The 26,041-nt window shown below is 30.1% G+C and overlaps 1 protein-coding gene across 2 annotated transcripts in view; it reads left to right on the top strand.

Annotated features, from left to right (window-relative positions):
- LOC129941525 (extracellular serine/threonine protein CG31145) overlaps window positions 1–26,041 on the top strand; it is a 137,277-nt gene that overhangs the window by 101,672 nt on the left and 9,564 nt on the right. For both annotated transcript variants that reach the window (XR_008780877.1, XM_056050196.1), the window contains exons 8-9: window positions 13,172–13,252; window positions 19,444–19,556. Coding sequence is in view for 1 of the 2 variants with exons in the window: in XM_056050196.1 (XP_055906171.1) it covers window positions 13,172–13,252; window positions 19,444–19,556 (194 nt within the window). In the remaining variant the exon portion in view is untranslated. The remainder of the gene's footprint in view (window positions 1–13,171; window positions 13,253–19,443; window positions 19,557–26,041) is intronic.

A 26,041-nucleotide genomic window follows, 5' to 3' on the forward strand; every position in this document is an offset into this window, starting at 1 on the left:
AGTGACGCTGATTTCGCTTCGAATGTTCTATGCCATGAGCTTCTCAGTCGTCTAGCGGATTCCACTGCATTATTTAGCTTGCAATTCAGTCGTTGCCTTTTTAAAGCGTATGTCCAATCCATTGTCACTTAGACCATAGAGTCTATGGATTCCTGGCATGTCCTACTATGAAGAACCTCATTTGATATACGGTTTGAACAGAAAATCCTTAGGATTTTACAAATTCATCTATTCACAAAGGCTTGCAGCTTTCTTGTAATCGCTGAAGTAACCTTCCAAGTGCTGAGCCCATAAATAAGCACAGATTCGACATTTGTGCAATACAGTAGCTTTGTCCTTGAGCTGATAGAGTTATTCCTCCAAATTTACTGAACGCCACTTTTGCTTTTTCGATGCGACATATAACGTCTTGTTCGGTCCCTCTTTCGATGGAGACAATACTTCCAACGCAACGTACTGAAAGCTTTTCACTTTTTCTACCTGTTGCAAGGAAATATTTATTCGAGGGGATTGTCGGTTTCCGAGGCTGATCATTATTGTTTTGCCGGAATTAATTTTCAGCCCCGACACCTTCTGTTTCTCTCTCCACACTTGTTGTCATTTGATGGAGATCCACGATCCTATGAGAGAGTAAGTAAACATCGTCCGCGTAATACAAGTGCTTTTAATAGGATTTCAAAGTCCATTGGATGCCTTCGCTATTTGGCAGAGCTGACCGCAGTACATCGCTTATCACCAACAAAAACAATATTGGCGACAGAATACAGCCCTATCTGACTCCGCTTCGGATTTCAAAATCATCTGACAACCTACCATCGTGCAGAACACTTGGATCCATCATATGCTACTTTAATAATAGCAATTATTTTTTCTGGGATGGCTCTACTCCGCAAAGCTAACCAGATATACTCCCTGTTAACACTATCAAAGGCCTTCTCGAAGACGATGAACAGCAGGTTTAGTGGTGATCGATATTTAACGCACTGTTCAATAATAATCCGCAGGGTGTTGATGTGATCAATACAGTAGGATCCAGCGCGGAATCCTGCTTGTTCGGTATCGAGTGTGGCCTCAAGGTGTTCTCTGATGCATTCCAGTATACTTTTGCTACCTTTTTGGCACCGGCAGGTGAAAGGCACTCCATTTCTCGCACATGGTCAGTTCTCCTTTTCTTGGGTGTTCACTATAATTCCCTTCTTCCACTCATAGGGGAAGTTTTCAGTGGTCCAGGATTCTTTTATGTGCTAATGAAGCAGTTCGCTGGATGACGTTGGCGGTGCGTTTAAAAGTTCTGCGGGAATTCCATCAAGCCCTAACGCTTTGTTGTTCTTTAGTGCTTAAATTGCGGCAACGATCTCATCTTTACTGGGAGGTACGGTGCAGATTCGGGGATTAGTTTCTTCAGGCGCTTCAGAAGGTATCGGCTGCACGTTGTTTGCAAAGACTCGGTTTAAAACCGAGAAAAAGCGTTCTTTCCACCTTCTCACTTTCTCTACCACCGAACTTATTACAGTACCGTCTACTTCTTTCACCAGGTGTTGTTTCGAGCTGTGTGTACCGGTCAGCTCTTTGGTTATTCTGTAAAAGGTTCTGCTGTCAAACCTGTTTGCAGCATCTTCTGCTTCTTACAATGCGTTGATGTAGTTATGCTTGTCACGGCACACACTGCGGTGATCTTCTCTCTTTTTCATGTGGTACTATGACCTCAGCTCATTTCTTTCTTCCCCTTGTGCAGCAGTTATTCGAGCTGTTTGCGTTCGTTTATCCTTGCCCAAGATTCTTCTGGAAGCCAAGTGTTGTTGCTTCCTTCTTTTCGACCGACTTTTATGTCAGCACCTGAAATAAAAACATTTTTCGTAGCATTCCAATGGTTTCGATGTAGTCATGTACTGTGCTGCTGATTGTTCTCATTTCGTGAGACAGGTGGTCCCTGAATTATTAAGATCCTTTAGTCTGGCGATGTTGAATGTTAGGGCTCGTGTTATTCCGTTGGAGCTGCGAATTGTAGCTGTACGCAATCTTAGAGAGCTATCATTAAGTGGTGGTCACGGGCAAGTCCCAGGTTGGCGCCTCTTCTGTTTCGGATATCAAAGAGACTGCTTCTAAAGCGTCGACTATTGGCGAATTGGTCAATTTGGTTGAAAGACGCTTGCCTGTCCATCGACACCCAGCTAATTTTATGACTAATTTTAGAAAAAGAAAACACGAGATAATGCATAATTTTAGAGGTCATTGCAAAATTTGTAAAGGTGGGTTTTTGAACACCACCATTTCCAGTTTGTTCTTGAGAATTATACAATTTTGACTTTTCACATCACTAACTTATCCAAACAGCCCTATTTGTCAAACTTGCTTCATTATTGACAGTCTAGAAATATTTTCAGGACTCAAAACTTCTAGGGTTTATCTTTATATAATATTATTGAATGTTGACAGTTTCAATGCATTGTTGAAGCGGGTTCGGTTGCATATATAGAATTGGTATGGTTTTTGCTTTAATCCAGTGTCATTTAGCTTCAAAAATGACAGCTACATAAATCTATCCCCCAATAAAAATTAAACCTGATCTTTTTATAACTTAAGCTAACTAAAAACTATTACTATTTCAGGGTTTTCACTGATGATTTAAAGTCCTCTGTGCAAAAATTGTTTATGATGGCTTAAATGAATAAAAAAAACTTGTTTATACTTCATTTAGAAGTGTGCTTTCTGATCTGTGCAAAACGGCTTTATGTCGTTTGTGTATCCAAGGACTTTTAATTTAAATGGCAATTTTATTGCCAGGTTTTTTTCCTGGCAATAAAATTGCATTTTTTAAAAAGGGTTTGATGGCCTTAAATCAAATGGACTTAAAAATATTTGGTAAGGTTTTCGAGGTATAACGTGTTGAAATCCAAAAAAATGCGTAAATAAGGCCTTTTTGACACTATATTATATAATAATAGCTTATATAAATTTCCAGAAACTAAGTTACATATTTAATGGATTATTTTGTTTCTGCTCCCGAAAAATATCGTAATTTTTTCAAAGTACGTATATTTGTCTTTTTGATACGAATTAAATCATTTTTGGATCTTACTTAGTTTTTGGTTCTAAAATTGAACATCGATTTCAAAAATTTGACTCAATTTTAAAAAGCATTTTTTGGGCATCATTTTTACATTTTTTTAATATACTTTAAAAAAGTATAATGATATTTTTGTTAAAATTACGGATTCGTTATAAAACTAAAAATTAGACTTTCTTGTAAAACCTGCTTTAACAGAATTTTAATGATGTTAAAAAAGGGTATTTTAAATATTTAGACTGAATATCTCATGAAATTTTATTTGTATTTTTAAGATAAGAATCTGAAAAACTTGATGTAAACTATTTTGGAATCAGATTTGAATTTAGGTCATTTACGAAGAAAAAATTCTTTTCCATCGGGTTTCATGTTTCTATTCAAAACTCAAATATTTTTTTTAAAGTTTTAAATTAAATTTAAAATACGTTTTTCTTAAAAATATGAAACAAATCTTGAGTCACTTTGAATGCAGTCGGAAAATTCTTAATTAAATCAACACCTTTCAACACTTTATACATTCTTTACTTATTTTTCACTCCTTGAAATAGAAATCTTTTTATAATATAAGACTTCAGCTGTAGCATAATTTTAAATACGTGTCTAAAATTCTTCCAAGGACTCCTCAGAATAGCATTAAACACCTTTAAATGACAAAATCTATCGTCTGGTGAAACTATTCTCTGCATTGTTTTGTATATAGATACTTTTTAAGAAACATTTTCAAATGCTTGACCAATGCAAATGTTGGTATCCCCTTTTAAAAAAAAAGAATCTGTTTCAAAAAAAGAAACATTAAATCTGGACTGACCTACTTGTTTTCCTAAAAATTAATTATCCAAAAGTCTATTCTCCTCGTAGAAGATTTCAAGCAATACATTAAGCATAATAGCAGACAAAAGAAACTTTAAATCGAGGACAGATCACATTCAGGAGAGCAGAGTTGATTTCATGATTCTATTTTTAAATATAAGAAAATACAACAACAAAATAATACCAATACCAACTCTAATACCAACGACAATGACGAGAAAAAAAAAAGAAATAAAAGTCGAATAGAATCCTTTGGTCGCCCTCCAAACTATCTAAAGAGGATTTGAACAATAATGTGCAAAACAATGCCAGTGTGCCCGCATTTTATTTTTAAATCTCAAACCAGTGCCAGCGCTATACTTTATCTCGATGACGACCACGACCATCAAAGTGGATAGAGGGGGCGGGATAGAAAAGGATGCTTTATTTGCTATACCAACATACAAAAATAAAAGGATAAAAAAGGACTCAGTGAATAAATTATTCTTTGTATAAACCAGTCGCCTACAATGCAACAATGTAACGGATGCATTCCACTTTACATTTTTTAGGTACATTTAAATAAGTTACATCCACCTACAATGATCCTTGCTGGTTAGGAAGTGCAACTTTGACCTATTTGAAAATGCAGGGTTTTTGTTTCTTCTTGTGGCTGGGATTTTTTGGATTTTTGTTGTTGTTTCGTTTGAGCTTTTTATATTTTTCTATCCTTTTTTAACTTTGTCGATGGGTTTTTGCAATCCTTAGCTTTTATAAGTATAAGAAGATTTTTTTGGATCTAGGATATATCTTTTAACCGCATTTAAATAAAATCCTTTTCAATACAAAAATTCACTGCATATACAAAGGTGAATAACTTGGTCGACGACCCTTTGTACGAATGTTTTTTTTTTTGTGTTTTTTAAATTCTATTTTAGTCTTTTACCTTTTCTCTGCGGCATGAGTATAGAGAGGTTTTGTGTCTGGAGTTTGAAATATGAAAACGAAATAAAATAAAGACAATTATGGTGGTCTTGGTTTGATAAAAAATAAATATCTTAAAGTTCTTTACTTTTTTTCCACGAACTTTAATAAAGGTGGCAATGTTATCCTACTAAAGCAGCAGCTTTCTTATGAGGGGATTTATGTATACTAAAGTGTAATTTTGACTGTCATTCTTATTTTTCTATCTGTAAATTTTTAAAATTGTTCTACAGAAGTTGTTAATTTCCTTATCTTTTCAAATAAAGAATAGTTTATGGACTTCTAAGACCATTTTTTTTTTTTTTTGTCAAATAAAGTTTTCAAAACTCATTTTTTTAATTCTTCAATTTATTTGCACGAACAACTTTTAGAACGAAGAACTTTAGAAGAAGTTTTGAAAAATTTGTAAATACGCAAAAACGTATGAAATTGGAAAAAAATCAATAAAAGTCATCTCAGCTAACACTGATAACTTCTCAATCGTGGCCATCTGTCGATAGTTTAAAGGTCTTACATCACTAATAACAAAATATTGTGTAGGATAAGATACAAAGTTTGAAATCGTATATCTTCCTTTATCTCATGATACTTCAATCGATTTGGAACAAAATGCTAAGAAGACAAATGCTGTAGAAAAAAACACCCTTTCTGCATCGTTTGATGTTATATTATTATCTGTAAAACAACATTTATTGACCTTGAAACGTCGAGAAATGTCAAAATTTTCAATTCGACAATCGGATTAATTTCAATAACTTAATGTGAGAAGTTAAAAATACTATGTCTTGAAAACTCATTTCGTTTCTTAGTTTCTTTTATACTTTGAAATTTTTCTTTTAGAAAAACTTTAAAAACGGCATTAATATGCAAATAATTCTAAAAACACCAAACAATGATTGTTAAAAATTGCCGACACACCAACAGATTCAAGTTAAAAAACCCAAAATACTAAACTTTTATCCTTAAATCAATTTTGTGTTAAAAATTGAAAACAAGGCTAGTAGTTTCTCTTGAACTCGAGTATAATCCCAGTACAAAATGTCAGCGTTTAAAAATGACAAAATAAATTACTTCAAAATGGTGTCCTGTATAAGAATATTACCTTCTTTTGCACTAATGACGTTTTCTTCATAAATCATTTAGCCACTGTCCGAAGTAATTTCGAGGTCATTACCAGAATTCAATGGCTTTTGGCATTTTTCCTTATAATATATTTTTCTTCTTTTTTTGTTTGGTTTAATTAAAATGTAAATAACTTTTTTTTTGTTGTTTTGTTTCTGTGAGACGATTATCGTAATTTGTATGTTAACGGTCGCTTAAGGTATACAAATGAAAATAGGGTGTTATTTGTCTTTGGTTCTTTTTTATAAAGTGTTTAAGAACAACAAATATTTATTAATATTAATCAGGTAAGGGGAAAAAAGTATTTTTTGAATATTAATTTTTCGTTATGCGTTCCTGGTTAATGATTCTAAAAAGTGGGATCACTATTTGACAGTGATGTTTACCAATATAGAGCAATTAAATATTGATAAAGAATATTTTTGTTTGCATTAAGTTTTATTTAAGGCACTAAGAAAGTATCCCATATTGTTTTTCTGTACAGAAATTCGTTAAGTTTAAGTTTTTTTGTTGTTAAATAAAAACACAATCAATTGTTTTGTTTTATTTAACCGAAAGTAAACAACAAACCAATGTGCCCATTCGTTCTCTGCAAACATTTTAAGATTATTATTTTTGTTAAAAAAAAGTTTAGATTTTTCTAAATATTTAAAATGTTAACAACTACGTTTTTATGTTAACATTCTTATTTATTTTCTAGGTTATTTATTTATTTTATCGAAAAATATACATTGTTGATGTCTTAACCTATATTGCGCAATTCACAAAGATATGGTATATAACTACCTTGTTGCTGATAATAAGCAAGCTTCTAAAAACGTTCAATAAAAAATTAAAACGATGAAGCTCTAGATAGAACACAATATACTCAAGCAAACAATTAATAAGAAAATAGATCCAGAAATAAATAAATACAAACGAGGAGAGAATGCGACCCACACTGATAACTTCCCATCCAGTCTGTCGATTTGTCTTGCTTAAAATTTCTGTAGGTTTTCGTATTTTGAAAAAAAAGGATGTCAGTTGAATTATAAAAAAAAAAGTTTAACATACCACAAATATTTAGAATATGATGAAATAGTTTCATTTAAAAATATAATTTTGCTAACGAGATTTTTAGTCGAAATCCAACTTTCGGTATTTTTGTGATATTTTTTAAAATGTTTCATATTTTGTAAACATTTTTTTTTAATTATACCGAATATTGACAACAACATCTATCTATATATATATATAAAAATCAATGCCACTTTTCGTTGTAATTTTATAACTCAACAATGCCTTTACCGATTTGGCTAATTTTGGTCTTGAATTATTCGTGGAAGTCTAGAGAAGGTTTGTACGTAGAGAAAATTTAAAAAAAATCTTGAAAAGGTATAAAATCAACATCTTTCTATATTCCCAAACACAAACACTTTGTACTTAAAGAAATCCCTTTTTCTTGATTACCTTGAAAATTTAGAACGAAGCTGTAATAATAATTGAAGATAATATGTGTTTAACGATTGTACATAAAGCATCAGCACAATTGGGTATGACCGCACCAAATCGTAAGATTCCTACATGATTTTTTTGTCCGTGAATTGCAACTTGATTTACGCTTATTTGTACGATTGGATTTAACTAAATTAAATATTGAACAAAAACATGTGTATGACACAATCATGCAAGCCATTTCCAATAATACAGGTGGATTATATATCTTGGATGCACCTGGTGGTACAGGCAAAACTTTCGTTGTATTATTGATTTTAGCGGCTATTCGATCGGAACAGAAAATTGCATTGTCACTTGCATCTTAGGGAATTGTTGTAACATTATGGTCGGACCGCACACTCTGTATTAAAATTGCCATTGAATGTACATTGTACGGGTGATTGAAACTCCAACTTGCAATATTTCGAGAAATTCTGCTATGGCAAAAGTTCTGCGATTAACGTCAATTATTTTATGGGATGAGTGCAGAATGGCGAATAAAAAATCAATAGAAGCATTTAATCGAACAATGCAAGATTTACACTGTAATCAACAGCTGTATTGGTGGTGCTCTGATATTGCTGTCAGGGGACTTTCATCAAACATTGCCTGTCATTCCTCGATCAACTCCTACAGATAAAATAAACGCCTATTTGAAGTCATCAGTTCTTTGGAGATATGTAAGAAGATTGACACTTAACATAAATATGTATATTCACTTACATTATGCTGCACTGCCCATGAGTTATCAAAATAATTTTTAAAAATTGGTGATGTCAAAATACCAATCGACAGTACCAACGGATTGATCACTTTACCGAACAATTTTTGTACAATTGCGCAATCTATAGATGAGTTGATTGAATGTGTTTATCCGAATTTTCTTCAAAATTACAGAAATCATGATTGTTTAAGAGAACGCACCAGTTTAGCACCGAAAAACAATCATATCAATGCCATTAATTTTTAAATTCAATCGAAACTGCCAAGTGTAGTCACGACATATAAACCAATTGACAGTGTTATGAATCAAGATGAACCAATGAATTATCCAATTGAATTTTTAAATTCATTGGAACCGGCTGGTATACCACCACATTGCTTGAATCTGAAGACTGGTTCTTTGATTATATTATTACAAAATATTAATCCACCAAAACTGTGTAATGACCCCAGATTGGCAGTGAAAAAGTTATTGCCAAATTTGATTGAAGCTACAAAGTTAACTTGTAAATTAAAAGGAGAAGTGTGTTTGATACCGAGTATCTTTATGATTCCAACTGATATGCCATTTAAATTCAAAAAGATTACAATATCCTGTGCGTTCAAAATTTGCGATGTTCATAAATAAGGCCCAAGGGCAAACACTTAACGTTTGTGGTGCCAATTTGGAGGAATCATGATTTTCACATGGCCAACTTTATGTTGCCTTTTTCAGAGTCGGTACCCTCAACTGTTTATGTATTCATGCTCAAAATTAAAAAAAAATAAAAATTTTGTTTATCCAACTGTTTTAGACTAACCAATAGCTAGCAATTTGAAATATTTTTTTGTTTGAATAAATGAACTTAATAATAATTTTTTTTATTAAATATTATTTGTTTTATTACTATGCCTCATACGTACCGAAGCACGTACCGAGCCGCTAGTTTCTTATAAAATAAAATTTGTTTAAAGCTATCATCTTAAATTTCTAAAAAGCTATTGGAATTGAAAACTACTTAAGCCTCAGTTTAAATAAATAACTTAAATGTTTTATTTGATTGCTTAGTTTTTGTAATTTTACTCAAAATTTAATCGAATTAAAAAAAAAAAAAATAGTATAACCTAGAATGAATTTGAACCCAATATCTCAAGTTTTTTTCAATACTTTTTTTAGGTTTTTATTTTTTATTAAAAAAAAACTGTCAATTTGATTTTCTTCAAAATTTCACGAGATGTCAAACACGTTATTATTTGTGGCACAGAATTATTTTTTAAGATAAAATCATTTTTTGTTTATAAGATATTCGAGGTGACAAATTTTTTTTTAATTTTTTTGATTTATAAAAAAATCGTTAATTGAATTTTATTCCAAAAGTATACTTGTTTGGTATTACGTTACAATATATTTAATTCAAGTCGCTAGCGTTATTGGTTTGTGAAATATTTTGGGTTAACCAACATTTTCACCTTTTTTACTTCCCGTAGGAAGTTATTGTTATGGGTCCGATTTGTCAAATTGAAAATTTTGACATTTCTCGACGTTTCAATGTCCCTAGAGTCGAAATAAAAGATTTTTAGAACGATGTCTCTGCACGCGTCTGTGCGTACGTTCGCGACGTTTTTTTCGTCGTCCATAGCTTAAGAGCCAGCAGAGATATCGACGTAAAATACATTTTGTTATATATTGCGTGGGTGGTTTTTTTTTACAATAGCAGTTTAAAAAAAAGCTAAAAATTTTGGTTAACTATAAATATCTCAAAAACTAATGTCGCTAGAGACTTGAATTAAATTTTTGTATTATATACTGTAACTTGATACCAAACCAGTGTATTTTTGCAAAAAATCCAATTAACTGTTTTTTTTTTTTAAATCAAAAGAACCTTTTAACAAAATTTTACGAATACAAAATTATTTCATCATCCAAACAATTTTGTGCACCGAAAAATAACGTTTTTAACATCTGGTAAAATTTTGAGAAAAATCAAACCGACATTTTATAAAAATTAAAAACCTTACAAAACATATCTCAAAGTTGGTAAAAATTGAATTTCAGCTTATTGAACTTGAGTTTATTCCTTCAAACTTATTTAGTCTTATAAGAAATATTGTTTTTTACATCCGGTAAAATTTTGAAAAGAATCAAATTGACAGTTTTTTTTACAAAAAAATAAAAACCTGAGCAAGAAAATTAATAAAAGTTAGTAAAAATGTATTTTTGCCTCAAATATCTTCCAAAAACTTTGAGATATTATCTTTAAGCTGCTTTTATCTAATAAAAAATATTGTTGTTAATATTCAGTAAAATTTTGAGAAAATCTTATTGACAGTTTTTTACAAAAAATAAAAACCAAAAAAAAAAAACAATACTTACAAATTTACTTTCGACCCAAATTAAAAATACTGCTACTAAAAATGTTAAAAATTTGTTTTCGACTGAAAATCTATTCAACAAAACTAGATTTTCAAACTGAAATATTTCTTTGTATGTAAGATATTTTGTAAATTTTAAAGTTTTTTAGAATAATTCAACTGACAACTTTTTTTTAACACAACACAAAAACCTACAAAACTTTTAAGCAAGACAAATCTACAGAAAGGATGGAAGTTATCAGTGTGGGTTGCATCCCAGCCTCTTTTTTTTTGTTTTTCATTTGTTTTTTAAATTTGATATTTATTTTGTAGACTTATTCCAATTACTTTAATACTTTGAACAACCTCCTATATTTTGATTTACCTGAAAAGTGCGAACCTTTAGGAAATCGTTAAGCGAATTTAAAGATCTTAGGAAATAGTAGTGCGCAGGCCAATTTCACAACCTCAGTTAACCTCTCTTTACTTCAATACTGCTTTACAGCTTCATAAACCTTGCGTGTCACCCATACATGGTTGATGATACTCAAATCAGGAGAATATCATGACCACTTTAACGGCTGTATAATTTTGGCTGTTAAATAATTAAAGCAGCCGTATCAATCGGTGCATTGTCTTGATGACCGGAACGGTCTAAAAATGTTATGGGACTGAAACTGGTCAAGTTGTTTCCAAAATAGTTTTGTAGTAGTAACTACAGTCATTTTACGTTTTACGGGAAGAATTCAAGTGTGTTATAAAATGATATGGAATTATATACAATAACTCACTCCCTCCCAGCTTAGATGGCGATATAAGAAGATTTCTCTTTTCTTAAATCATGGATGTAATGATTATATTCGTCCGATCCATCGAGGTTGAACTTATTTTCATCTAAAAAGATTATCAGCTTAAGAAATATCTTGAAGAACGCAAGCTTCTTAATGACCGGTAATACGGCTTTCATAGCAATATGTCCACTGGTGACCTCACGTTCATCTCACCGAACAGTGGAACAAATCTTTACATAGTTTTCGAGAAATTAAGATTATTGCACTTGATATTTCAAAGGCATTTAATAAATTCTGGCATCTTTCTCTCTTATTGAAAATGCGTGCTTTCTTTATCGACAAATCTCTTCTTCCTTGGATTAGACACTTTCTTTCAAACCGTTCAATACAAGTCGTTTTTGACGCATTCAAGTCTGAAACCCATGAAATAGATGCTGGTGTGCCACAGGGCTCCGTTTTGTCTCCGAACCTTTCTTGATTTTTATAAATGATCTCCTGTCTGCTACTTCTAATACAATACATTGTTTCGCTGACGATAGGTCTCTTAGCTTTTCATATTCGTTTCTCGGCTCACAACCTCCCTCTTGGATGTGGAACTGAAACTGAAAAATATGATAAGCTCATTAAATTCCGACCTACACAGCAATAGGCAATGGCGAGTGAAAAACCATGTGATATTTAATGCTCCGAAAATCCAATGCTGTCTTGTATCGTTAAAGCCAGATAAACCCTCTTTGCCACTATCTATGAGTGGCGCTTGCATTAACGCAACCTCCTTTTGTCGAGCGATCACATACGTGATGTCGCCAAAAAAGCCGCAAGATGTCTAGGTTTTAAATTGAGTTCGGTATTGTTTAGTGAACTTTTTTTTTAGCTTCAGGTGTCTGGATTTTTTGATGACTCGACTAATAATGATTTGGCTCACTTTTAATCCAGTTTCATGTAGGATCTTATTAAAAAAATGTGTGAATTAAAAGCTTTTCTAATGAGTTTTCTCTAATCTTTAATTGAAAGAATGCTAAAAGTAGATCCTTTGTAATGTTGTCCATATAATTATGATTAGTTTAAGTTGTTATTAACTGCCTTTGGTCTCCTTTAAATTTTTCGAGCTACAGAACGATTGGAAAGTCCTCGCTAAAAATAAACATCTATTTTAGTAAATTTAACTATTTTCGAACCATTCAAACGATAAAAATCAAACGATAAGAATCAAATCACTTCCAAATAGCCCTTCTACGCTTTAACTTACAGATGTCGGTTTGCGGTGAACTTTTGCAAACTATATGAACTGTTTCAAATTTTGTACCAGCCTAGTTTTAAATTTATCAGTGATAACATGAAATATGACTTAAATGAATGAATTCAATTAAATTTTGATTATCGAATATTTAGTATATGCCCAAGTGTACATCTAAATTTATTTCACTATTAAGAGAAAAAACTTAATTTTTGTCAGAAATTGGAAGTTTTTAGGATGTCTGCTTTTTTTAACTATAAAATAATGGGATTCACAGCGCCGGGATATCATTCCGTTTATTGGTAAAACAATTAAATAATTCAATTAAATTTATTTTCATAAAATTAAAAATTCAAAAGATTCTACAAGATTATATTTTAAATAAATTGAATAAATCATGAAAATATTCAAAATTAATGAATTTCAAATCAAAATATCAAATATAAAAATATTGAATCCCATTTCACCCGCCCCATCCGACGACGTTTCTAAATTACCAAGCTCAATTACCTATACCTACGAATAAAGCTAAACTCATCTATATCTTTACCGTTCTTATTTAATACCCTCCCTTCTTTTTCGAATTTAAATAATAAAAGAAAAATGAAATGAACCGTATAATCTTGAATTGCTTTTAATATTCAATTGCAGGTTTGGAGACATCCTTGGCGACGATCTTATCACAAAAGGAGGAAAGCCCAATGGGAAACTGACGCTGACTACTGTGCAATGGTGAGTTGTACAAATAAATGAAAGAGGTCCTTTCTTGGTCCTTTTTTTTTCTTTCTGCCACTGCTATGGTACTCGTGTATGCAACTATACAACTGGTTGCTTGGCACTTTTTGATTATGATACTGATTGTAAGGTCTTTGCTTTATTGCCTCAAGAAATGATGCAGACAGAGAACGCATTTCAAATAAGCTTGTTTTTTTTTGTCATTCTTACTCTCCGTGGATATTGCTTTAAGTCATGTTTACCTTTATCCTTTTAACCCTTCAAACAAGCTTAATATAGTAAGGGTTGTAAAGTACTGCAGCACAGCGATGCCTAAGTGATATAGAGAGAGGAGGATATAAATTTTCATGTTTTGAAATGATGAAGCAATGAATGTAAATTCAAGAAAATAATAGAAAGCATATCCTTCTACTACTTTTATAGCATTTGGCTACGATGAAGAAAATATTTATGTTTTTTTGTTGTTATAAAATGAAATGAAAAAAGAGGCTGGGATGCGACCCACACTGATAACTTCCCATCCCGTCTGTCGATTTGTCTTGCTTAAAAGTTTGTCTATATGTACTCGTATCAATTTTTACCAAATTTGCTATTTTTTGTAGATTTTATTTTTTATGAAAAAAACGGACTGTTGAATTTTTATATAAAAATTACTGAATATGGAAAACAATATTTTCTGTGAAATAAAATAAGTTTCAAGCCAATATTTTTAAGTTTTGAAAAGCTATTTGAGCCGAAAGTAAATTTTTACCAAGTTTTAGTATTGTTTTTTTTTTTAGAGTTTTATTTTTTGTAAAAACAACTGTCAATTCGATTTTTTGAAAATTTTACCAAATGTTGAAAACAATATTTCTTATTTTTTAAAAGATATTTGAGTCGAAAATCAATTTTTACCAACTTTTATAATTTTTTTTTTAGGTTTTTTTTTTTGGAAAAAAAACTGTCAATTCGATTTTTTTCAAACTTTAACTGAATGTTGACAACAAGATGTTTGAAAAGATAAAAGTAAATTAAATCCAATATCTCAAAGTTTTGAAAAGATATTTGAGTCGAAAATCAATTTTTACCCACTTTTATACATTTTTTTTTTAGGTTTTTATTTTTTGTAAGAAAACTGTCAATTCGATTTTTTCCAAACTTTAACTGAATGTTGAAAACAAGATGTTTTGAAAGATTAAAGTAAATTAAAGCCAATATCTCAAATTTTTGAAAAGATATTTGAGTCGAAAATCAATTTTTACCCACTTTTATACATTTTTTTTTAGGTTTTTATTTTTTGTAAAAAAACTGTCAATTCGATTTTTTTCAAACTTTAACTGAATGTTGACAACAAGATGTTTTGAAAGATAAAAGTAAATTAAACCCAATATCTCAAAGTTTTGAAAAGATATTTGAGTCGAAAATCAATTTTTACCAACTTTTATAATTTTTTTTTTAGGTTTTTATTTTTTGTAAAAAAACTGTCAATTCGATTTTTCTCAACATTCATCAAAATGTTGAAAACAATGTTTCTTATAAGATAAAATAAGTAAGAAGCCTAAATTTCAAGTTTTTGAAAAGATATTTGAATCGATATTCAATTTTTACCAACTTTGAGTAATGTTTTTTTTTAGATTTTTATTTTTTATAAAAAAACTGTCAATTAGATTTTTCTCAAAATTTTGTCAGATGTCAAAAACATTATTCTTCGTTGCACAAAATTGTTTTAGAGATTAAATTATATTTCAGTCGTAAAATTTTGGAGGTGACAAATTTTTTTTTTCAGTTTTATTGATTTAAAAAAAAACCGTTATATTGATTTTTTTCAAAAAATATACCTGTTTGATATCATGTTACAATATATTATATAAAATTTAATTCAAGTCTCTAGCGTTTTTAGTTCGTAAGATATTTAGGGTTAACCAAAATTTTCACCTTTTTTTCAAACAGCTATAGTAAAAAAACCACCCACGCAATATTCTTGAGAGCCCTTTCTGCATCTTTCTGCCTTTTTATCTGTATAACAAAATTTATTTGAAGTCGATATCTCTTCTGGTTCTTGAGCTATGGACGACGAAAAAAACGTCGCGAACGTACGGACGTACGGACGTACGGACGTACGGACGTACAAACGTACGTACACACGCACGCACAGACATCTTTCTAAAAATCTTTTATTTCGACTCTAGGGACCTTGAAACGTCGAGAAATGTCAAAATTTTCAATTTGACAAATCGGACCCATTACAATAACTTCCTATGGGAAGTTAATAAAATTAAGTTATTAAGAAACAAGCTCGAAGAAAAGTCTGATTGTTAAATAAATAAAATTTAACAAGAAAATTCTAATATAAATTCTTTTGAAATGACAATAATAACATCAGCAGCAATTGTGAAATAGAAAAATGATTTTTCTAAATTATTATAAGAATATTAGCTTTTTGTTTCTTATGAAAATGCAACTTACCTTAAAAATAAAATCAACTTGAATTTATAAGAAATTTAAGAAAAATTCTTGGAGTTTCAAAGAAAATTAAGTATTTTTATAATTTATAACTAATAAATGAATGATACCTTCTCAGGTACGTGTAAGGAACATTCCGTAAAAAGTGCAAAATACTATATAGCTTGAAGGAAGAAGGCTAAAGTAAAAATATTGGATCTTCTTTGAAAATTCTAGAAAAATATAAATAGAAAGTTTCTTCCTTTTATTGTACTAAAATCATTTTTTTGTCTATAAATATATCACTGTAAATTTTAAGTACTTCAAATGTTGCCGTTTTCTACATAGTTTGATAGTGTTTTTGTCAAAAAAAGGTTTAATTTTTATAAAAAAAAAATATTGTTTTTTAAGAAATTCAATGTGAGATTATTTCATTGAGAGTAGGCAAGCCATTTTAAATGGAAAACGATATCAGAAAAATTACCAAAAATTAAATGTAAAGGAATTTTAAATCAATTTTTTAATATATATAAAAGTTCCACCGACACTCACACGACCTGCATTTATTTTGTTGACTTATTTCATGCGATAGTGTGGTTTCTTTATTTCTGGCTGCAAAAATGGTTAAATGGTGACTTAAATATTTAAACTATTCATTCAATCAAGTGTTTAAGATATTTTTGATACCTTATATAGTGTGAGTCTTGAGAAACACCAAATAAACATGAATTTGTCACTGGTAAATAAATTAAATATATCCTATGATATTTGGTAAATATATCGTTATCCGTTTTGAACGTGGTTCAATTGTGATGTTATATTCGACAACTTCGCCAAATCTTTTGATCAATTTACAAACAAAATTATTATAATTATTATGACACCAAAGTGAAAACATATAGTTTGTCATTCTAATCTTTTGAATTGACTTAAATCTTATTTATGTGATCGTATTTAATACGTTACAATAAATAATTTTGTGTCACACCAAATTCAGTATTCTTTCGGAGTTCCTCAAAGAAGCCATCACGGACCGCTTTTATTTTTACTTCTAATAATACTGTGTGCCGATGACTTAAGAATGTTCTATTGCATTAAAATAATTTTTGATTGTTTTATCCTTCAAGAAAACCTAAATAAATTTGGTGAGTGGTGCAAGACTAAATATTATAATTTGAAATCTTACCCGCATTTAAAAAGATTTGTTCGTTCAATTTGTAACCACTGATATTTGAAGGGCTATACAATGTATTAAAAGTTAATGTTATAAATTTTCTTATGTCTTCCAAACTTACATTTTATGGTTTAACAAAAACTCTTATGCTATATTAATTCTTTTGAAAATCAAAATTTATGTCGCTTCTGATCAAAAACAAACAAAAATTACCACCTAGAAGAGAAGACTGCTTATAAGTCGAAAGAAAGAACCAAAGCAAACGCTGAGAACAGCAAATCTTTTAAATTTCTAACATTCAACCTGCAAAAATGTCTCCCAATACCTTTGTTAAGGTCCTCAGTTTCATACTATAAAAGTTCATAATGAACCCATAATTTAACTATTCAGTTCATGGCTATACAACCGGGTAGCCGGTATGCTACATGTGGCATGAGGTAGAAAGGTTGAGGAAATTAAATATCTTTATGTGTTTTCAAACATATTTATTGCTTCCTTCCAAATTCTGCTACCATAAAAAAGCACAGATTCGACATTTGAATCACTGATAGAGTTATTCCTCCAAATTTTCGACGTTATACTGAACGCCACTTTTGCTTTTCCGATGCGGTAGATAACGTCTTGTTCGGTCCCGCTTTCGATGGAGACGATCGCTCTCCACAGCTCTGCACTTTTTCTATCTGTTGCGAGGAAATATTTATTTGGGAGGATAATCGGGTTCCGAGGCTGATCATTTTTGTTTTGCCGGAATTAATGTTCATCCTCACAACTTCTGTTTCAATCTCCACACTTGCGCAGTACATCGCTTATCACTAAAAAAAACAATATTGGCGACAGAATACAGCCCTGTCGGATTTCAAAAAAGATATAGAATGAAAACTTGACCATGCTTTAATTAAAACAAAGAAAAAACGATCACCAGTTAAAATATTCGTCAGAACTGTAGGTGTGAAACACAAAATGTACGTTCGACAAATGATTCAAGACCAAATTTTCAATTTCTCAGCATTTTCTAAAGAAAAATGCATGTGAATGTATGTGGCGTTAAGTTGACCATTATGGTAAGAAGTTCTGTTGGCAAAACATTAAGTGGATGATTTTAACAAAATAGTTTGGAACTGTTTATTTTAAAACTTCGCTCAACGATACAGAGAAATTCAGAACGCTGAACTTTAGAAGCCGTGGGTTTAATTCCATAAAATTGAATGATTTAAACAAATGTTATATTAAGCCTTTCGAAATCAATGAAAACAAAAAGCTGAATTGACTGGTCTGCTTGAAAGTATTTACCATTCTTTTTAACGAAAATCTGAAAGCTAATAATAAAATTGGAGTATTTCATCCAGACTTAACCGAAGCTTTCGAAGGAGAAGGTTATGCTCATATCTAAGTTTATAAAGTATCAATTTAAACTCTTATTTTGTATTGGTTTTAGTTCCTTTATGTCTTAAATATCTCAAATGTAATGAATTTGTCACCTTATTTTTTGCTTAAAATGTAATTTTGTTAATATCCCAAGTTAAAATTTTGGCCCTATTCTGATCCTTAGAGGATCTTTTCTCCTCATTTCATCCAACATACAGACATATGAACGTCATTTCATCCTCAACTATTTTTCTTCCTATATGAATCTTTCCGTTTTTTTGAAAATGGTAACGATGGAGCTGGTAAAGTCGACGAAACCAACCAGTCGACGGTAAAGACGACGAGGACAACAACGACGACGAGGAAGACCGATTTCGAGAAAGAATTTTACTTTTAAACTAATCACTAATATTCATAAAAACTTCTTTGTTTAAAAAAAATAAAATTAAAATATAAATTATATTATTTTTTACAAAAAGCTTCCAAATAAATCAAATGAATGAGAGTGAAAGAGGAAGAGCAAACTCAAAAAGGAAAGAGAAAGAGAGAGAAAAGAAAATAAGAAACAGATTAAGAGAGAGTATAAAAAAATATTATAAGCGTAAGAGAAAGAAAAAGAGGGAGTACATGAACAAAGAAAAAAGGTTTGGTCAAGATAAAAAAGGTTAATTTGAAGCTTTTTGCCGTCGTCCTCATTTAATCCTAAACATCGTATTTTGTCCGCTAACTGCCACTATTATCAGAAAGTGATCCTCTTTTGAATATCTTTGAACCTCATAGCACCTGAATTTCGGGGTCCAAAATATAAGAAAACCGAGACTATGCCCTGTATGAGATAAATGGATTTCATTATTATCAAGCAAATATTTAATTTGTTTTCTAAGGCTTACCTTCATTTAATTGAAAAACTATGACAAAAAAGCTTCACAAACCAAAGTTTTAATTTTAATTTTAGCAGGAATTAAATTAAATTAAAAAAACATATTTTTTAACTTGATATGATGGTAGGAGGGTTCGTTAATTGAGTTTGATGGCACTTTAAATTTTTTATATATTATTTAAATTATTTCGATAAATGTTTATTTTAAGTGCTTCTATTGGTTTATGTTTAAAACCACTAGTACATGATGAGTTTTAATTTTTTTAATGCAGCTTATTATTCATACAAAACATATATTTTTAATTGATACATCATGATATCTGATAACTCGTGTTTTTTTTATTTAAGGTTCGGGACATCCCACCATATGATGAAGGCAGGCGGCTTTTGGATCTAATGGATATGTCAGTATTTGATTTTCTCACAGGCAACATGGACCGTCATCATTATGAAACCTTTAAGTAAGTATCCGAGCAGATTATGTTATTTATGGACTTGACCTTAAAAAAACTAAAATACATAAAACTTCGTTTTTGGATTTGTATTAGTAAATAAAGCTTTGCCGAAAATCTTCTTTATATTTGTATGAACTAATTGTGAACAGCAAGAAGTTCCTTGATTTGAAGTAGATCTAACAAACAAATATGAACATCGGATCGTTAATAGATCTAAAGGTTTTTAAATTACATTACAGTTTTGTATCCAAAAAGTTATATTTTACTAAATATTTTTTACTTAACATTGGCGCTGAAATGTATTTCAAAGAAAAACTTGTTAGGTATAAAGTGAAATGACTTAAAAAGAATGTCACTGATGGTTCTAGTTGTTTATTAAGCTTTGAATACTTACAAGTGGTCACTTTTAGAATTGCTTTAATTTTATTCCTTAACATAATGTCATCATTTGTTTCTCAACACAGGTTGGTAAAGTTCAAAAATCAGTCATAAATAGGTATTTCACCTATTAAACAAAACCCTTGTAAGTGAGTGGGTTGTTATTTAATCAAAACCCTTAAAGCACATCAACTTGAAGTTTTGAACTTTTTCCTCAGCTTATGTTATGCTTTTGTTTCAACCAACCTATATATGTTATGTGATATGAGCAAATATAAAGTTAAAACTTTTAATTAATTTGTCACATTGACATATTTTATGTAGAATTTTAAAAAAAAACCTTATTAAAAAATACAACAATGATGTATTTACTTAGTTATAGAACATTAGTTTGAAACTTTAGCTCTATAAAAGGTAGTTTTTTCCTTTAAATCCTTTGAGATTATAAAATTATTATAATCCTCAACACCTGCTAGAATATTATAAAAAACAGTTGACTCTATAACTAAACTTAAACTGAAAGAAAACAAAAAATTATATTGTTGAAAAACAAACACTTATTTTTTTTTTTGTTATTTTTAAAATTATAACTGAAACCTGTCACAGATACTGCAATTCTGCAAATCACTTGATTTTAATTGATTCAACTTATACCTCTGTTTCTCAAGGTTTTTTTTATGTTAGAAAAACAAACGTTGAAAATAAAAAGACAACTTTGTTTTCTCTTCTTTGATTCTTGAATTTTTGCATTGCAATATTATGAAGAACTTTTTACATTGGTGCAATAAGATCCACAGCGGGATCACATGAACTTGCTGTCTCTTTTTTTTATAAACAAAACTTTATTTTTAAAAACAAATTGTTTTGAATAAATGTTTTGAAAAATCACTAACGAAATGGTATTTTTTGTATGTAATCAGTAAGCCAAGCAATTACAAACTTGCTCTCGTTCTTCAACTTATTTTTAAAACAATTGCCATTAATTTTTAAAAACAATTTAATTTTTAGTTCACAAAAAAAGTTTGTAAAATCATTAACTCAGTTTCAAAATATCTCACATATCGAGAAATGTGTTTTTGTATGTAATCAGTTTGCCAAACAATTAACAAAACAAAAACTGACTTGGTTTGTCATATGTGCTTCACAGGATTCACTTAATAAGCAAATGCACAATTTTTTCAAATCTTCTTGGTTTAAAAAAAAAACTTTTCTTGAATGTAATTTTAGTTATTTTTAATCAAAAAAGATAAGTTAAGTTAAAAAAGATTCTATTTGAAAGTTCTATTCATAGGAAGTATATCAATGCAGTTAGAAAATTAAGTGCTTTTAAGATCCGGATTTTAGATGGAATTTTGTTAAACATTTTTAAATTACGAGTATAATGCATAAAGTTCCACAACAAGGTGGTACAGTTTAAACATAAAACACAAAACTTTTAAGAACATCGAAAGCATAATTTAAGATTATCATGATTTGAAAAAAATGGACAAATTTCATAAAGAACATTATTTTAAGTATTAGCTAATCAAAAAAATGTATTTCTAGTTTGACAAATCGCAGCGATGAAATAACTTGCCAATAGAAGTTTTAAAAACTAATTTGTCTCAGTAATATTGAAATCAATATCACGTATCGGGTGTTTTTTTAACTTACAAATTTGAAATAATATTATCATAATAGAATAATGGTTGAAATACATTTTTCACTTCCCAAAGGAAGTTATGTCTGTAGGTTCAGTAAACCTTTTTTCGTCAGTCAATTTTTGAAAAGATATTTGAGTCGAAAGTAAATTTTTACCAAGGTTTAGTAATATTTTTTTTTGTTAGCTTTTTATTTTTTGTAAAAAAAACTTTCAATTAGATTTTCCTCCAAATTTAATTGAGTGTTGACAACAATATTTTATAAAAGATAAAAGTAGTTAGTTATCACAAAGTTTTAAAAAGATATTTGAGTCGAAGTTCAATTTTTACCAACTTTTATTAATTTTTTTGTTCAGGTTTAAAACGTTTATGTCTTGTAAGAAACTGTCAATTCGATTTTTTCAAAATTTCTCAGAATGTTGACAACAATATATTTTATAAGATTAAATAAATTGGAAGCCATAATCTCAAATTTTTAAAAAGATATTTGAGTCGAGAACCAATTTTTACTAACTTTTATTCTTTTAAAAATTTTTCCAGATGTTAAGAACGTTATTTTTTGTTCCACAAAATATTTTTGAATATAAAATCATTTTTTGTTCCTACTATATTCCAGGAGGCAAATATTTTTTTGTTCAGTTTTTTTATTTATAACAAGAACCGTTAAAAAAAACACCCAGAGAGTCTTTTCGGCATATCTTTTCACGTTATTAGCTGTATAACAAAATTTATTAGAAGTCTATATCTCTTCTGGTTCCTGAGCTATAGACGACGAAAAAAACGTCGCGAACTTACGGACGTACAGACGTACAAACGTACGTACACAAGCAGGCACACATATCGCTCTAAAATCCTTTAATTTCGACTCTAGAGACCTTGAAACGTCTAGAAATGTCAAAATTTTCAATTCGACAAATCGGACCGATTACAATAACTTCCATTGGGAAGTTAATAACGGTCTTTTTTAAAAACGAAATACAAATATTTTACCTAGAATATTTTGCAAACAAAACATGATACTACCCAAAATAATTCAGTGTATTGAAAAATAAAGCTTTTGACATCTGGTTAAATTTTTAGAAAAATCGAAGTGACAATTTTCTTGAAAAAAAACTTTAAAAAATTTAACTGATTTTCGAATCGAGAATACAAAATTAAACATATTTTTTTTTTAAATCTATTTCATATTATTGTTGTTAAGGAAAAGGAATTTTCTTCTAAACATCAAATCGGAATTATTATTATAACCTTCAAAAAATTTTATCAAAATTAGTAAAAATAAGTTTTCGAAAGAAAACAAACCGTTTTCTTCTCAAGTACTTACACATAGAGCAAGAATGGGAATTTTTGGTACGAATCGCATCCCAGTCTCTTTTTTAAATTAAAATCTGGTAATTAGTTTCTTGACATTCTTTTTTTTAAAACAACTGTTAAACTGACAAACCATCGGAACTTTCCAAGCAGTTTAAAAAACACATTTTAAAAACTAAGACTAGGTTAGATTTGATGGGGTGTTGCAACGGTAGGCCGAAAACATCTCATTCAAACCACTATTGATCCATTGTGCTTGTAATATAGGAAAATAGAAGAGTTTAAGGCCTGGCGCATCTCTGAACCCACTTGATTTTTATGTACATTTTAGGATGTCCTTAGGTGGCACATGTGAGACGATCGCACAAGTCGTCGAAAAAGTATTTTCCTAGTATCGTCACTATTCTAGGTTTGGACATTCAGAGAAATTGGTTAAAGGTGTTCTATTATTTCTTTTTATTTTAGCACCGTCTACTTAAATCATATAAGCTTACGGATAACAAAAATGTATTAATATCATCTTTCAACAAATTCGATATAAAGGTTTCCAGTACAGATGCGAATGCACAGAATTTGGAAATAAAAAAATATCTCAAACGAAGCTCAAAATATGTGAATTTTTCCTAAAGTTAAAACAAAACTTTCAAGGAAACATACGAAAAGGCGATAGACCGTGAAGCTATTTCTATTGAACTTTATTAATGATGATTTTCATTTGAATCTCGTTGAAATATTGTGCTTACCCAAAACCAATACCTCTCCATTAGACAAAAAATAAAAATAAGACATTTGAAACGATTAAATTCTCAGTTAAAAATGTTCCTTTTTTTGTGCTCTAGAGGTATTTAGTTTTTTAATGTTTTTTTCCCTCTCTAGTAAATATTATGAACACCTGAAAAGAATTTAAGGATTTTCGAATCCTAGAACTTTTTGTGAGTGGTTGGAAGGAAATTTGCAGTCATAATATGTATGTACGTACCTTACCTAGAAATAAGATTGAATTGAAAGATTGTTTTCACCTGCAAGCAGGTAAACTTTTGCAAAAATTTAACATTTCCAGTATGGTAAATCAAAATTATTATACCTTCCTTTTATAGGAAGTTTAAATATAGGTAGGTTATGTTATATGTGTGTGTGTGTTCAGTATATATGCTTTCAAAGAAAAACTTTTACTTAAACTTCTCATTTTGATAAAATATGCGGAAGAAGAAATTACATTTTATTATGATGACAATATAACTTAAGTTTTTAATTGCATTATCATAGGTTATAGCTATAAGTGTAGGTGACTATAGACTGTAGGCATAAGGCACTTTGTCTGCTAGGTACTAGGTTTATATGTAAAAGAACTTGAGATTTTAATCAAATTTGACAGAACAACTTGAAAATGCTGAATTATTGTTTTCCAAACTTACAAATTTCTGATTACTTTTGTGATTGATGTTGCCTTAAAGAAATTTGTTTAAAACTTTAAGTTTTTGGTTCTGATGAATTTAATAAGTGATGATATAACTTTGAAGTTCTAGCGAGTGATAGCGCAAATCGACAATTAAGGTTGGCTAAGTATATATAAACAATGTGGCAAGCTTCTCTTGCGACACTATATGTATATGGCATCAGTAAAGCAATAAAACATTATTTATTTTCTATTTTAATCCGAAGTTTGGCTCTAAATCGATAAAATGAACATTTGACCGGAGAAAATTGAAAATTTTCTATTAGCTACCGCAGGTGACAGATAAATTTCTATTGGAATACCAAATTCAAGGAATATTAGAGAGACAAAAGTGCATTGCCACGATACACCACGCACGTATATACTTGCAGACATATTCACCTATTCAAATACACACATACACGTTTATGGGCTATAGTGCAACTTTGGATATTTATTGAACCATTATGCGAATTCAAAAGCAAAGTGACAAAACCTAAAGTAGAAACCCGGTCGTGTATGCATCACCAATACATTTACAATAATCAATAAATGCATATACATACGTGCAGTACCGTATGTGTTCTTGTTTATGAGGGTGTAGCGTCTATTTTTGTTTAACATTAAAAAAAATTCATTATCAAAGACTATAAAAATACTTCTTATTTTTTTAGCCTTCTGCCACAAATCTAACATAAGCAAAGTTAGAAGAAATGTCCTTTATTACAAAATTGTCTAACTACCAAACATTTATTTCTTACTTTTATGTACGATACTAGTCATTCCGGATCTAATTTAGGTACTCGAAACCATAACTTGAAATAAAAAAAGATTAAGATCTCAACCAAATTCTGCAGCTTCCAGACCTTAAGATAAATCAGTTGTATCTTCTAAATTGAAGCAAAAGTTTTTGATCAATCAGCTGCAACAATAGCAAATACATTTTACGAGATGCTGATCTCAGTTTTTGAGAGAATATCCAAAATTTCATAGTTCAGAGTAAATTTCGTAGAGCCCGAAAAAGTTCACAGACTGTAGAAATTCTTTTAAAAATCCAAAGCAAAAATATTCGATAGAAGAGAGCACATTTCAATACTTAAATAATTATATTCAAACTTACAACTTGAACAACTTTACTACATTTTTCTGAACAGAAAAACTTTAGCAGATTCGATAAACCCCTTCTTTTCTGACAGATTTCTAGACTCAAACAAATTGTGTGATTCCAGAAAATTGTTGTACATTGAATTAAATGTCAGATTGCATTGATTTCAGAAGGTTCTGCCTTCTAACGAATTTCCCTTCCGTGATTTTATAATATAAATAAAATAAATATACATAAATCCCCGTTAACTTATTATCTCAAAATATCTCCAAAGCTCCCCAAGCGACAAACAAAAATATTTGTTTCCTGTCCTATGGATCTTTTCAACAGAAATCTATGACAAAATGGCCCATTAAAAATGGTAACCAACTCTCATTAAAATTTTAAGACTCTGACATGTATTTTAAAAAGTTCTCTAAATACAAAGGGTTTTTCAATTGGTAGATGGAGGGTAGATCTTGGCGCCCCGTGGTGGCTATTTTGTTTTGGAGACAGCTGTCAAATGTTTTGTTGCTTATGCCAAAACTTTATAATCAAAATGAATGTTCGTTAACCCAAACGTAAACGTTGCGCCAATTTTACGGTAGACGTGGTGGCACTTCACAGTCTTTAACGTGTCTTC

The sequence above is a fragment of the Eupeodes corollae genome, chromosome 1 (genome assembly GCF_945859685.1).
Source record: "Eupeodes corollae chromosome 1, idEupCoro1.1, whole genome shotgun sequence".
Classification (NCBI taxonomy): domain Eukaryota; kingdom Metazoa; phylum Arthropoda; class Insecta; order Diptera; family Syrphidae; genus Eupeodes; species Eupeodes corollae.